The sequence below is a fragment of the Diplotaxodon limnothrissa genome, linkage group LG15, assembly GCF_057381915.1.
Source record: "Diplotaxodon limnothrissa isolate DT_005_m linkage group LG15, D_limnothrissa_male_GT1.1, whole genome shotgun sequence".
Taxonomy (NCBI): domain Eukaryota; kingdom Metazoa; phylum Chordata; class Actinopteri; order Cichliformes; family Cichlidae; genus Diplotaxodon; species Diplotaxodon limnothrissa.
The window spans coordinates 36699569-36714100 of NC_140610.1; the positions used below are offsets into that span (position 1 = coordinate 36699569).

At 39.1% G+C, this 14532-nt stretch overlaps 1 protein-coding gene across 1 annotated transcript in view; it reads left to right on the plus strand.

Annotated features, from left to right (window-relative positions):
- Positions 1–781: 781 nt before the first annotated feature.
- kdm4b (lysine (K)-specific demethylase 4B) overlaps positions 782–14532 on the plus strand; it is a 44214-nt gene continuing 30463 nt past the window's right edge. The window contains exons 1-6 of the mRNA XM_085372062.1: positions 782–881; positions 3523–3963; positions 4323–4498; positions 5245–5359; positions 5795–5988; positions 12998–13047. Coding sequence (XP_085228188.1) covers positions 3550–3963; positions 4323–4498; positions 5245–5359; positions 5795–5988; positions 12998–13047 — 949 coding nt within the window. The 5' untranslated portion in view covers positions 782–881; positions 3523–3549. The remainder of the gene's footprint in view (positions 882–3522; positions 3964–4322; positions 4499–5244; positions 5360–5794; positions 5989–12997; positions 13048–14532) is intronic.

Below are 14532 nucleotides of genomic sequence, written 5' to 3' on the forward strand. Positions count from 1 at the left end.
GAAATTCAACTAAACTGAATTTTACTGCCTTTTGTCTTTTTTATAAATGCAGTTCAGTGAGTTTCAGCAGCAGTGTGTTATTTATCCACGTGCCAGCACTTCGGGTTTTGATGGAGATACAAATATTTGCATAGACTGGGAAATGTATATTTTCTGAAATTGTATAATTTTTTTGTTTTTTGTTTTTTAGTCTGTAGTTTTGATATGTAGTTTTAGAATTGCACATATTTTGTGCAGAATTTTTGTCAATGCATTTTCAGTGTTATTCAATAAAGTAAAAAATTTGACACGTGTTTTTGGGGGGAAATGTTTGGGGGGAGGCACATATTACCCTTTTCACAGTTTTTAGTTAAAGTAGGAATTTAAATGAAAAACAATGTTCGAAATTGATATGTGACTTTACATTTAATTATAATGTCATGGTGGGAAGCTGTCCTAACACTAACATTTACAATTTAGATATGAAACTTGAAAAGTGATACAAGTGTAGTCAGGACGGCTGAACGTGTTTACCCCTGCTCTGAGGGTATTTTATTTTTCTCTTGGCCAACGGAGCATAGCAACCTTGAGCAAACCCGGCAGTGTGTACGTGCGTGACGTACACATTGGTTGCGTGAGAGCCACGGAAACCATGGAATAGCAAACGTCTGATTTAATTGGTTACTCTGCGTGTCGGTAACCGAGTAAACCAATCATACGTTTCCTAGTAACCGTCCATCACGTGTTTAAACCACTCAGAAGGCAATTGGTGAAAGTAGGCGCGTCCTCAACGACAAGCCCAGCAAGCTAATGCTAGAAGAAAATCGATCCAGGGAATCTGTTCTAAACGAAACTAAAACGACTGAACGAAACAGGGACAGGGCTATAGTTTGCCGCAGGAGGTAATATTTCCTTACTTATATTTATTTTAGTAAATTGCAGAGACCATACTCTCGTCTATTCACGGAGTGTGTTCCGTCGTTGTTGTTTTGTTTTTTTCCTTTCTAAATGCAGATATGGAAGTAGCTAAGCAGAAGCTAGCCAGCGCTGGCTAGGAATACATTTGCGTCAGGACACGATGATATGTAGCTCCTTAAAATGAAATGGTTGATATGTGCCTATGTGCTGCTGTTGCATTAAGCGATTATACAGGCAGTGCAATTTACGGACCTTAAAGAGCTTCGGCTGGCTTTCTTTTGTTCACTATGTGGGTTAAAATGCTAATAGTTATTGGCAGTTGTGCAGGGCTATGGTCGCCTTTAGCAGTAGCTGCCAATAATAAGTTGATACTATGCAACCGAGCAGCGCCGTTTTACACTTACAAAGCCGAGAAAGACCCACCTGGGTAACTGATATATTTTATGAGTTTTACCCTCTCGAGGGGGCTGCTTGCTGCACAGTTGAATTAAGTTTTAGGCCTAAATGGAGTTAAAGGCCCCTGTTTGTTGTGATGAGCCAGCTGGGGGTCATGTGGCCTCCATTCACTTTAGTAGGTCAGTCTCAGTTAGAAAGAGGGTCCCGGCGTCTAAAGCAGTTAGTCATTGGAAAGATGTAATAAATCCCTTTCCAATCAGTCAGAATTAATTTTAAAGGTAAAACTAGTTTGAAATTGTTGCTCTGGGCTTTGAAGAAATGAATGCTTTGAAATGTGTTATGAAATGTCTCGGTCACTGAGTAGTTGTATTTACGAGGATTATATGTCAGTTTCAGCAAAGCAAACTTAGTTAGCTCTTATCCTTTTTTTTCGTTAATTTCAAACTTGGCTGCGCTTAAGGCTACAGCACATTTCTTCATATGCACTGTGGGCTTTTGTGCTTCATGCAAACGAAGCGCAGTTTGCATTATCTCGTGTCAGAAAGTCGGAGTGGGAAGTACACTACTGCTGTTTTAACCTCGTGGGCGTAAGATCTGTTTGAAGTTGTGAATGAGGATAATGCAAGGCACATTTAGCAATGCAGCAGTGTGTATCTTTTAGTGCATGTGCAGCGCTGAAAATGGTTACTGTTCCTTGACCCACCAAACAAAGCTAAAACGCTTCTATAACTGTGATTGAACAGTGAACATGCTGTCTGTAGCGCAGATGGGGACAGTCACTGCAAAGTTGTGAAGTGAACTGCACACGTGTTGTTCACAGTGCCACAGTTGATCTTCCAGCAGATATTAACTTCCTATCAACAGGGTGTTTGTTGATAGCCTTATTAGGTAGTTGTTTGGAGAAAAAGAAAAATGTTTGATTTATGCACCTTTTAAGGAACATGGATGCATTGATCACTGATATTGTCTTATGTTAATATGTATAACATGATTAGATTAATGAATACGGAGTCACATAAGTGATGGATCAATTAGGATCAGGTTATTGTTATTCTAAATGCAAAAACTCAAATCCTTATTTGTATTTCTTTATTTTGATCCTAAAACGTCACACTTGCACAATTACTGGCTGGATACAATTTTCTGCCATGAGGCAGTGATGGTATTGCATAATGAAGGCTCAACCAACCAATGAAAATATTACTTAAAGGTTTAGTTAGTCCAACAAAAGTCACAATGTCCCGTCAGTTTATCCAAAGTCTCACCCGTTAATGTTGTCTAGCCCTGCGGCAGCGACTTGCAAATTGGAGAGGTGGTTGGGGGAGGTACTGTCCACCAATACAAACTGCTTAGGTACTTTAGGCTCTGTCTATTTATCCACTGCTGCTGATGAGAGGGCAGTGAATGATTTTTATCTTATTAAAACAAGTGAATCTAAGTGGACTGCTGGCAGCTTAATAGGTAAAGCTTTTAAATGATGTTTTAAAATGGTTATAACATTAAGTTAATTAGCTAAACTGAAGGCTGTAGGTTTTGTCTTACACAGAACAAAAAAAACAACAACCCTAAATCATGGTATTAAAACTTAGCTTGAAAATGTAAACAGTGGTAATTAAAAATGCTTCTGAATATTCAAAAACACTGATATAAAGTGAAAGTGCTGATGAGAGAAGATGGTTTAGAGTGAGTTTTTTGAATGAAGTTTTAGTGCTTGCTACTTTCTGGTGTTTATGTTCACATTTGGATTTTAAAAAGTCTGTGGTAAGCCTTAAGAGAATGAGAGCCATTGAATTTGTTTGACACAAAATTTGACAAGATGCAGAAGTGACACTTCTAAAATGTAGGTTAGGAAGTGCCTTCAGTAATGTTATGATCAAGGACACCCCTATTTGGTGAAGGAAGTGGACCGGTCTGCTTTTTTTGTGTTAACAGCTGTGTAGATTGCACTAAGATTGATTTTAAAAATAAACAAGACCAAACAACTCAATCTTTTAATTTTCCATATTTTTTTCAGTATTTAATTTTTTGTTTTTATTTAAATGTACAAAAATAATCACACATTGTAGTCAGAAAGTTGGATTTTTCCTTTTTAGAAAAATATTTTTAAAACATAGATTCCTTTTCTTTCACTTGCAGTTTTGTCTAATTTGCCTTTGCAAAGTTCTCAGTAATTTGAATGTATTTGAGGCAGACTGTGTGTGCCCTGAACACCACTGATTTCCTCCTCAGGTTTACCTGCAATCTTTCCAAGAGCCAATGGCTACCGACATGCCCATGGAAGATGTGTTGGGTCCTCACCCCGCCCCAGCCTCTTCCACTCCTCCTGACCCAGTGTCTCCCCCTACTCTCAGCTCAAATGAAGCCCAAAACCAGATTCCCACTCTGGAGCCAGCAATAGCTGAAAACCTGAATAAAGTGGTAATCTCTGAACACAATGCTGCTCCACACCTCAATCCAGTTCAGCCTGCAGACCCAAATGTGGCCCCAGAACTTGTTCCAGGTGCAGAGGTGTCTCCCGTACCTTTGCCGGCCCCCCTGCCGCCAGCTGCTGCCAAGAACCCCAGCTGCAAGATCATGACTTTCAGGCCCACAATGGAGGAGTTCAAAGACTTTGCCAAATACATCGCCTACATGGAGAGTCAAGGAGCTCATCGCGCTGGCCTGGCAAAGGTGATTTCAGGACACAGGCACACACACATATATGTACCCACATATCCACTTCAGTCTTCTTACTAGATGTTTTTTGTTTTGTTTTAGTGAAGTATTGCTGTAACATTTTGAATCCTGTGCATCTCTTTTAGTTTCCTACCTGTTTTTGCATAGCCAAGGTTCAATCTAACATCATTACTAATGTTTAAAATGATCAAAGCATGTTAGAAAATGCTTGTAAGAACCATTTATAGTTTTAAGCTGATATCAGCAGAATCCACCATCTAAATTTCCAAAGGTTTAATCTGCATACTTTGAATTTGAATAGATTTTGAATCTGCTGACCTTGTAAAGGTTAAGCGTCTTTTTTTTTTCTCCAGGTGATTCCCCCTGCGGGATGGAAGCCACGCAAGTCCTATGACACAATCGAGGACATGGTGATTCCAGCTCCCATCAGCCAAGTGGTGACGGGTCAGTCGGGTCTGTTCACCCAGTACAACATTCAGAAGAAATCTATGACTGTGGGTGAATACCGCAAGCTGGCCAATAGCAAGAAGTAAGTCGGTCCCAACCTCAGGGGCTTCATTCGTAAATGATTGCATACAAATGCAGTATCTGACGTGATGTTTTGCACGATAGTGTCCTTGTAAGCTTTGATGGTGCAATTATTGCTCTTACTCAGCATGGTTTAAAACATGAATGTTACTAAATATAGTGCAACTACGATGATGGAGAACATAAATAAACAATAAAAGTGCATTCTAATATTTCACACTAAATCAGGAATTGTGTTATTTGTACCTACAATTGGCATCAGGGTGCCAGAAAGAACAGACAGGTTTTCTGTTTTAAACTAATACTGTTTAACACCAGTGCACAGTATTTTAAAAAGCTGAAGGTTTTGTTTGTCCTGATAACCATGAGTTTGAAAATAATACTGTCTTAAAATAAGTGAAATGGGTCATGGTGGGTAGTGGTAGCTGTGGTGCTAGTGACGGTAAAAAGCCAGTTCAAACTATATTATGTTGCTGTGTTGTTGTTTTTTTAAATTTTATAAACATTTTCTTTATAAATTGTCGTGTAGATGCTATAACTATTAAGGCAGAAGAATAATGTAACAAATGAAAACCTTGGCACTGTAGCAGAACTACTACAAAAGCTCAAACTCTTATATACATTGGACTTAAATTATTTTATTACAGTCTATTTGCTGATTGTAAATGTTTGCACAGTGCTTGTTTGAGGGTTTAGTTGAAGGGCACCACACTGCTTACAATACAACCTGTCCTGTTCTGTTTGCAGGTACTGCACGCCACGACACAAAGACTTTGATGACCTCGAGAGGAAGTATTGGAAGAACCTGACGTTTGTGTCACCTCTTTATGGTGCTGATGTGAGCGGCTCCATCTATGATGAGGTGGGTGAAGTTTGTCTGGATAATGACAATTTTTATTAAGTTTTTAAAATATTCTTGAATTTGTTTTTGTTTGTTTGTTTGTTTGTTTGTTTGTTTGTTTTTAAATAAAAATAAACCACTTCTGGCCTAATAGGTTTATAGTAGTTTATTTTCCATCAATGGGCAATTTTCAGGGTTGTTTTTTCACCATTAGTAGTATTATTATTATTAGAACTTAATTAAAATGCACCATGTAATTGTGATAGAAAGCTGCTTTAGGAGTTTACAACTTTTATATTTCAAGATTTTTGCTGCTGTTGTAACTTTCAAAATCGTGCTCAGTGAGTAATATGACTACAGCACCATCTGGTGGTCATTGATGGAGATTGATGGACTGATGAAAGTGTAGCGTGCAGGTTCCCTTGTACTTGATATTCATAATTGCATGCTCTCCAGAACATTGAAGAATGGAACATCGGCCATCTAAACACACTGCTGGATATGGTGGAGCAGGAATGTGGGATCGTCATTGAGGGTGTCAACACTCCATACTTGTATTTTGGCATGTGGAAGACAACCTTTGCTTGGCACACTGAAGACATGGACCTCTACAGCATCAATTACTTGCACTTCGGGCAGTCCAAGTCCTGGTGAGTCACTTTGTTTTCCTGACCTTCTATGAATGTGACACAAATTGCCACTTGAAGTTCCAAGTTTATATTCTAATTAAAATGGGTGTACATACATACATACATACATACATACATACATATAAATGGATAAGGTCCCAGATCAAAAAGATGAAGCCATTTGTTGAAGTGTCTTAAAGCTGTATTCTTTCTCATGGCTAGCACAGGACGGTGACTTTGGTTTTGAAAAAAGAAGTCATATTATAGTATTTTTAGGATCAATTCTCATTTAATCTTAAGCAGAAAAGAACATAAAAAGCACAATTAGAATAATTTTTTATTATTTTTTTAAAGAAAAGTGGAAATTAAAACAAGCTGCCGTAATAAGTGACCCCATCAGCGGTTAACTGTTTGTACCATCTGTCATTCTTTTTTGTTTTTTTAATCTTTAATATTGCAGCAGTTTTATTGGCCATCGAAAACAATGGCTTGTGTGTCTGTTTCACTTAATGCAGGATGAGAGGGACACATTTGTCATGCAGAAGTTTGCATTTGAAGCTACTGCTGTTTCAGATGGCTTCACTGCCAGCCAGTTAGCCTTGGCTGTATGTCACTGAGTGCACTGTTTCAGTGTAACTGGGGAAACTTGCCTCCAAACCACAGCTCCTCTACCTCAGTTAAGCTGCTGCAGGCTGTGAATGTGCTAATAGTTCTGTAGCCAGGATCACACTGTGATGGAAGCAGGGACTGAGAACATTTGTGTATTTTTATCAGGAAATGGTTAAACATAAATTAATAATAATAAAAATACAGATAACTGGAAATGCTGGATAAAAATAGAACATTTAATCCACAAAACAAAATTTATGACAGTGATCAGAATCAGAAATACTTTATTTATCCCCAAGGGGCAATTAAGATTACTATTCAGCATCACCATAAAGTGATGCTTACTAAACAGTATTTAGAGTTCAAAGTGTGTGTATAATTTCTTACAGTTTGTGTGGGGACTACAGAATCACTTTACTTCTTCGTGAGTGTACCGCCACATTACAGAGTGATGCTTCTCTCACCCCAAGTGCAGAATGTGCTCAGCCAAAGTCTTGTCAAAGCCCATTTCTCCACCGGCTTTCTAAAAGGCGGTGAAACAGCGAGTTTCGTTTAAGGCTTGTCACGAAATGAACATTGTATAGCGACAGCTTGTTCTTATTTAAAGTGACAACAGTGACAGCATAGGCTGAAAGTTGGATTCTGCTACCTGAATGCCTGAATTGTTTGCAGTGAGCTTTGCGAAGGACAGAGTGAGAGGGTGCTTTGCAGATTTGCAGTCATTTGCACGCTAATTTTCACCTGATTATGTAAATGCAATGCTTGTCCTGGATAGCTCAAATGTGTCTATATTTACACATGGATGCCTTATAACTTGAAATTTGTGTCAAAGTCTTCACTACATCCTGTTTATTATAAGTGTGGACAGTAATGATTGGCAAAATTTTCAACTCGTTTCACTCCTTAATCATTCTTTAGAGACACAACTTGTCTGCCTTTATCTGACCTGATTTTGGGTCCAAACTGATGTCTATGTACTAAGTCTCCAAAGCAGAACATAGCAGTAAAAACTGATGCTGGGGAGTGATTAGAATATATAGCGTAGTTTAGTTTTTTAGCTGTCCTTCCTCCCTCTTCCTCTTTGGTTCTGGTATCAGGTTAGCTGTGTGTAAAGTTAATCACAACTGCTACTGCGCTCGTTGCAAACCATTAGCCACGACCCCTAACTGGTCCCGGCAGATGGCTGCCCCTCTCTGAGCCCGGTTCTGCTGGATGTTTCTTCCTGTAAAAATGAAGTTTTTCCTTCCCACTGTCGCCAATTACAGTGTTGGGTCTTTATGTTCCTTAAGGTGACTGCTGTTTTGATTTGTTGCTATATAAGTAAAACTGAAATTAATTAAACTATGTTTTCATTTAAACATTTTTTTTGCCAAATCATTCATCTCGATGAAATTGACTAATTATGTGGTTTGGACTCAAGCAAATACAAATTGAAACTGAAGCTTGACTGATTGGTAATGCCAAACAATAACAAAGTAGTGTTTCTTTCTGTTCAATGCCGGGTAAAAAATGTTATTTGTTACATTTTGTGTCAACAGCAGGCACAAAAGTTATTTCTCTTTATAATTGCTAGTTGTCACTTTATCTTATTCACATGATTTATTTTTCAATTTCTAGTCTGATGCGGTACTTTGAAGAATGGTAAATTAAAAACAAAGATATAAATTTTTGTCTCATTGTACCTTGACATTTGGGAGTTGCTTAAACTCTTTATAGAGCCTGTTGTACAGGAGAGGTAGTGCTGTGATTCAGATTTATACTTTTCTTGCCTGCTGTCTGTATTTCCTTCTGTCACATGGTTCCTGAGGGGAAAATGTTTTTCTTCTTACCTTTTCTGCTCCTTGATTGTCTTTTGTGTGTGTGTGGTGTGTGTGTGTGTGTGTGTGTGTGTGTGTGTGTCTTTCCCTCCACCTTGTTTTCCATCCATATCACTGCAGGAGGGGAGCAGTGTCATCTCAGCTTTCAGAAATACAGTATTGCTTCTGTGTATGTGTGTGTTTGTGGGTTTTTATTGTTGTTTTAAAGACTTCCTTCTCTGTTTTCTTTCTCACCTGTCTTCCTTCTTTTCACAGTATGCTTCCCCGCCACCTTTTCCCCTCTCTTGCTTGCCTCCTGAAGTGGTATACCATGTGTCTATGTGTTATAGCTCCCCCTCTCTGTGACGTCACCTCATTAAAATCATCTGTCTTGTTTTCACACCTCCGAGTGAGCATGAGTATATTTCACTACGACTCAGTGTCAAAGTGCGTGTGGTCTGACAGATGAAATTACATTCATCGAGCTGCAGTGTTCAGTCTGGTGTTACATGTTCTGGACCTCTGGCACTGCTGCATTGCTTATGGAGGTCTGTGTATGCAGTATTCCTTTGTTTGAATACACCTCCACGGTGTTTATTAAATTGCTAAGAAGGTGTGGTGTTTCTGTCTTTCTCTTGTATCCGTGTTTAAAGATTATTATGGAAACAATTGTTGGTTACATATTTAGGGCTGTTTCATAGATTTATTTATTTATTTATTTTTTTTAACACACCAAAGTCGTATAAATCCTTTTACAGCCACTTGAGGGCAGTGTTATTACTGTTGTCGTCTCCCTATCTGAATTTATTAAATTTCAGTAATGTTCTTTGTGTAGCCAGAGAGGTATGCAAATCATAGCCAATGTGAGACCAGTTTTGCTCACTATAACAGAAATGAACTGGTTTTAATGTACAAGACATATTTTAGCAGAAAGAAGTTTTTTGTTTTGTTTTTAAAAAGACTGCTTCTTCCTTTTGTGGTCTTTTTAAAAACGCTTTCTGTAACTGTTCATTATGAATCCAGCATCTGGTTGGGGTCTATTCCACCTGTCATAGGCCAAAAAGGTTACAGTCTATTACAGAGCTAATACAGAGAGACAGGCAACCTTTCACACTCACATTCACACCTATAGCCAATTTAGAACTACCAGTTGACCTAACCTAAATGTCTTTGGACTGTGGAGGAAGCTGGAGTACCCAGAGAGAACATACATAGGCACGGGGAGAATATGCAAACTCCACAGAGTCGGATGGTGGATTCAAACCCAGGACCTTCGTGCTGTGACGGATTCTGTTTTATTTTTTATTTTTTTTTAACCATTATCAAATTGGGTAATCGAGAATCTTGTAATTAAAAAAAACAAAAAACAACAACATTATTTTAACATCAGTCTGACTAATTGATGCCCAACTAAACAGATGTACGAGTTTTATTTCCTCTCTCTTTTTCTTCTCCCAGACTTTTTATGCTTTTGTTGAATTCTCTTGTCTAATTCTCACCAAGCCCACCCACCCGCACTCTCCCCCCACTGAAACGGAATCATTTTCACTTTTATACTTGTGTGTGGTGGGGTAATTACAGGCTGTTAAACAGAGCACGGTCCTTTAAAACACACACTCTCTTTGTCTTTCACTTCCTCTCCTCTCATAGTGCAGCCGATTGTGAAATTAACTCCGTTTCCCCATGCAACTCTGCTCCCATCAAAGTCAGACCCTACCAAAACTACTAGTGCCAATCGCACACATTCTAGTGGATGTGTGGAAGATCTCACCCTTAGCTGCCAGTCACTTTCTTCCCATCTTTATCCCTCCATCATTCTCTTTTCTCTTTTCAGTGCTGAAACCCTGTCAATCATCCATCTACCCCAACACACAACAATAGATATGCTGTCAGTTAAAAGATTAGCCTCTGAGCATGCAACTAGAAGATAGGGAAAGGCTGACGAAAGGGATATTTTGAAGTGTAGCCCAGCTGCAACTTCCCAGGAAGGGTGGAGTTCATTATGAATCCATCAGTTTTCAACCTCCTCTGTAGTCCGATGGTTTTGAAGCATTGTCGTTTGACAGTTCCCAGAGGAGAGGAACGGGGAGCTGAAAATCTGCATAGAAGTTGAAATGCAGCTGCAGTTCGGATGTTGAGTGGGGTGTTCTCAGCGTTGACTTGATTTTTTTTTAGTAGCTGAAAGTTCCTTTTTAACGGTGCCATAGTTGTTTACAGATTTTTAAAGAAGTGTGTGTGCAACATGTCTGCAGTAGCGCACTAACACATGCATTGGCACTTCTCGGGCTGTCAAGGCTCCCCCCTCTATCTCTACCTGCCTGGAAAGGTGTCCCACCTTGGGTAAATAACACTCTTCCCCAGAGAGGTGTAAAAGTTCAAGCCTTCATTTGCCGTGCGTTGTTTTGTGCGTTTCTCACCGTGCCAGCAGAGTGACATACGTGTTGTTGCCATGGAAACCTCAGCCTTCGGACGGAGGGGAACAGGAGGACTCACGCTGATCGTTTGATTTGTTTAGTTTGTCTCTGGGATGGAGTTCTCTGAAAAATGTACATATTTGCACAGAAAGCTCTGATGTGATTTTACCTCACGCAGAAAAAAAACCCCAAAAAAACCCAAACAGCTTTTAGAGGTGGACTCCAAAACTTCGGTTTAGATGTAGTTGTTTTCTGTGTTCCTGAGTTGGAGGAAAAGATCGATATCAATTTAATCTTCAGCTGAGAGGTGTGGGGATGTATTTAGCCTAGCTGAACACAGATGCTGGAATTACTCGAAGCTCATTTTGTTTTCGTTTTGCTGTTCGTTTTACAGTTTGTTTGTTTCTTTTATTTCTCCTTTTTTTTTTTTTTTTTTTTTTTTTTTTTGGAGCTGCAGCTAAACTGCGTTACAATGCTGCACTCAGTTGTATCCGTGTGTATACCGTGCTCGCTATATGACCCAAAACCCGAGTGATATATCTGGTCATAACTCATAAGAATGCCTGCAGAGCTTTGTGACAACATTAGCCCATAACCCAATGTCAGGTTGGAGCTAAAATCTATGCATAGCTTTTAGTGTTTACAATAAAACACTGAAGGAGGCTGCAGCTCCAGCTACGGTCTAATCTTTTGTCTACAGGTGGCAGTGTGGCGCCATGTTTCATGGCGTCTCTGACTGGAATGGACTTTCTCTTTATGCTTCCTTTTATTAATTATTTTCATTCCTTCCTCTCTGTGAGTCTTATTCTCTTGTCCATTCTTGTCTCTCATTAGGTGCGATGGCCTCTCACCGTCTCTCTCTTTGTTACTTCTTTCTCAGTTTGTTTCAAACATCTCTCTTGTTGTTAAGGCTTCTGTAAGAAAGCAGAGATGTAGGCTTTTTTTTTTCTCCTCCCCCCACCCATCTTCATTTCTCAAGGTCTATGGAGGGTTAAACAATACCGAGGATTTAATTGCTGTAATAAAGAGTATGTAATAACTTCACAAATGAGCAGATTATAGTTTAGCTCTGCTCCCTTCCTCCCACTCTGTTTTAGAAAGAAATTTGCTTTCTAAGTTTAGCATATGACAATTGGTGTAATGCCACGTACTTTGCAGTGCCTACCTCATGTATTATCAGCACGAACACTGCCAATAGTAATACCTCGCTCTAGCACAAACACCAAGGCCAAAGGGTTACTGTTACAAAAGGATGTAAAATATTGAGGTGATTTAAGAAAAACAAAGAAACAAAAAGAAGGGCTTTTGCCAAATGCACAGATATGTCAGTTACAAAAACAAGAATTTGTTTTAGGGAGGAATAGTGACGGTTATGTCATGGGCAGTTTCATCAAACCAGTAATTGCTGAGAGGTCAGAAATAACCTAGCACTCCCAAAACACTAATATCTCCTGGTCCTGCCCTTCACCGCTCATTTGATCTTTTCCACTAACCTCTCCTTCCCTCCCAATCTCACTATAAATATTTTTAATGATAATTGTTTTCTTTCGCTGCTACAGTGTTTAGATATTGACATTTTTTGTTCAAAGTTTTCTTCTTAATTGCACCAAGTCAATCACTAGAGTAATGCACATATAACCATGAGCCTCCGTGGTGTGTTTCTGACAGCTCTGACTCTAAATCGTATTAAAACCGTAACAGGTTGTGTGTTTTGTTGTTTCCCTCTAGCATCTTACCCTGTGTGCTCATCTGTTTGCTTTTAATACTACGGTGAATCTCAAGTCAAATTGTCACATGGCCACATGCTTGCTGTTTGACATTTTAACACATGCATTGACTTTGTATACTATAGTATAAATACCTGTTAAATATGCTTTGTGTTCATCTTAAGCAATTGATGAATGAATTAAATCATCAATGAAAATAATGTTTCTGTGATATATTTAATGCTAAGAATGCAACCCAGCTTTATCCACACATCTGCTTTATGAGAAGACCTGAAGTTGCAGATTCACCTCAGCAAAACTGCAGATTCCTTTTAAGCTGTTAGTACAAGCAAAGTGTTCACACTAGAGATGTAAAAATATTCTGTACATCTTGATTTCTTTTAAGATAATTGGAAGAAAGAGAAGGTGAAAATTAGGTTAAAAAAAGTTCAACACAAGTCAGAGGTGTCTGACTTTTTGTCATCTTTTCCTCTTGTCTCCACAGGTACAGTGTCCCTCCTGAGCATGGCAAAAGACTAGAGAGGCTGGCACAAGGTGAGGAGCTAATTTCAATTAAAATCAATTTAAGTTTGTTTATTCACCACTTCAGCACGCTTTCCTGCCTATCTCTTTCACTCACATGCGTTAAGTGACAGAGCAAGTGCTTCCGCCTGTAGAGCACACGCCATTAAAATCATACACGCGCTGCACACTTAACACATCCCCTGAATACACACAAGCACACATTCAAAGCACGCTTATTGCCCCCTCTTGCATCGTTTAATAGAAAACAAAGCGGGACTTTTGAGCTACATCTCACCTTCTCCTCTCCCAACCGCAGCATGGACGTCATTGTTTAGCACTCACAATAAACAACCTTCCCGCAGCTTTTCCTCTGACAAACACAGTGGTCCTTACCATCAACAGTGTGGCGCATATGCACTGAGTTAGTGAAAAACTTTGATAATGCCACTTTGCCACAATATATAAAATTATATATTTTTGTTTTTTGGTCACTTGGTTGTGCTAAAATGGAGCAGCAGATGAAAGAGCAGCTTGAAGCACTTAACGTGTGCAGTCACTCATGCTAAAAAGATGAGGATGGATGCTGAATTTTATAGTAGAAGCTGTCTGAAGTGACACCAGCAGCACCTGTTTGTTCTGCAGAAGTAATGACGGAAAACTTGAAAAACTCACACAATCAAGGCCAGTTGTTCTGGACTATGTTTTGATGAATGTTTATTATCCCGAGGAGGAAGTGTTGGCTGTAGATGATTCATGAACGGTCTTAACACCTGTCAGAAATCTGTGGAAAAGTGAAAACGTCAAACATATTTCAACTAGGGTGAAAAAACAAAAAGTAGAACAATTTCTCAGCATTATATTCTTTGTTGACTTTTATAGTCAGCGCTTTGACATGAGGATTTCATCTGAAATCTAGAAATCTTGTCTAAGGTGGATAAGAGGCAGTGAAGTGATACCATTCTGCCATCTTTCTTTGACACAAGATGTTTCCTTTTGTTCCCCATTCTTTTCCAGTACCCATGTTCTCCTTTTACTCTTATTCTCTGTTTTGATCAGTGAGGATTAACCTTAGTATCGAATGTTTCTTAGAGTGAGGGAAAAGATATCGAGGTGAGAAGAGAGACTTGCTTTAAATAGACACACTCTCCCAGTTATATGCTAGTTATCACTCTTGGGTGGAATTTAACTATGTACCATTGATCTATGTGCAATACATGGAGTTTGTCTCTATGCACAAAGGAAACAAAAGCATTCAGACAGTATTTCACTTCCTGTGCTTATAAGGAAAAACTGTTATTGATGAACTAAACTCAAAAAGGTTCGGTCACATAATAGTGAGGGGCTGAAAGACAGCTCGAGGAAGCTGGTTTTGCATTTCCAGGTCTAAAACCTTTTCCTGTGGGCTACACACACACGAAGTTAAATAGGTTTCCTTATAAATATGCAGAATCTGTAGGGCAAGGAGTGAGATGCTTTGGGCTTTAGAGTCATATTGACCAGTCACATTTGAGCAGC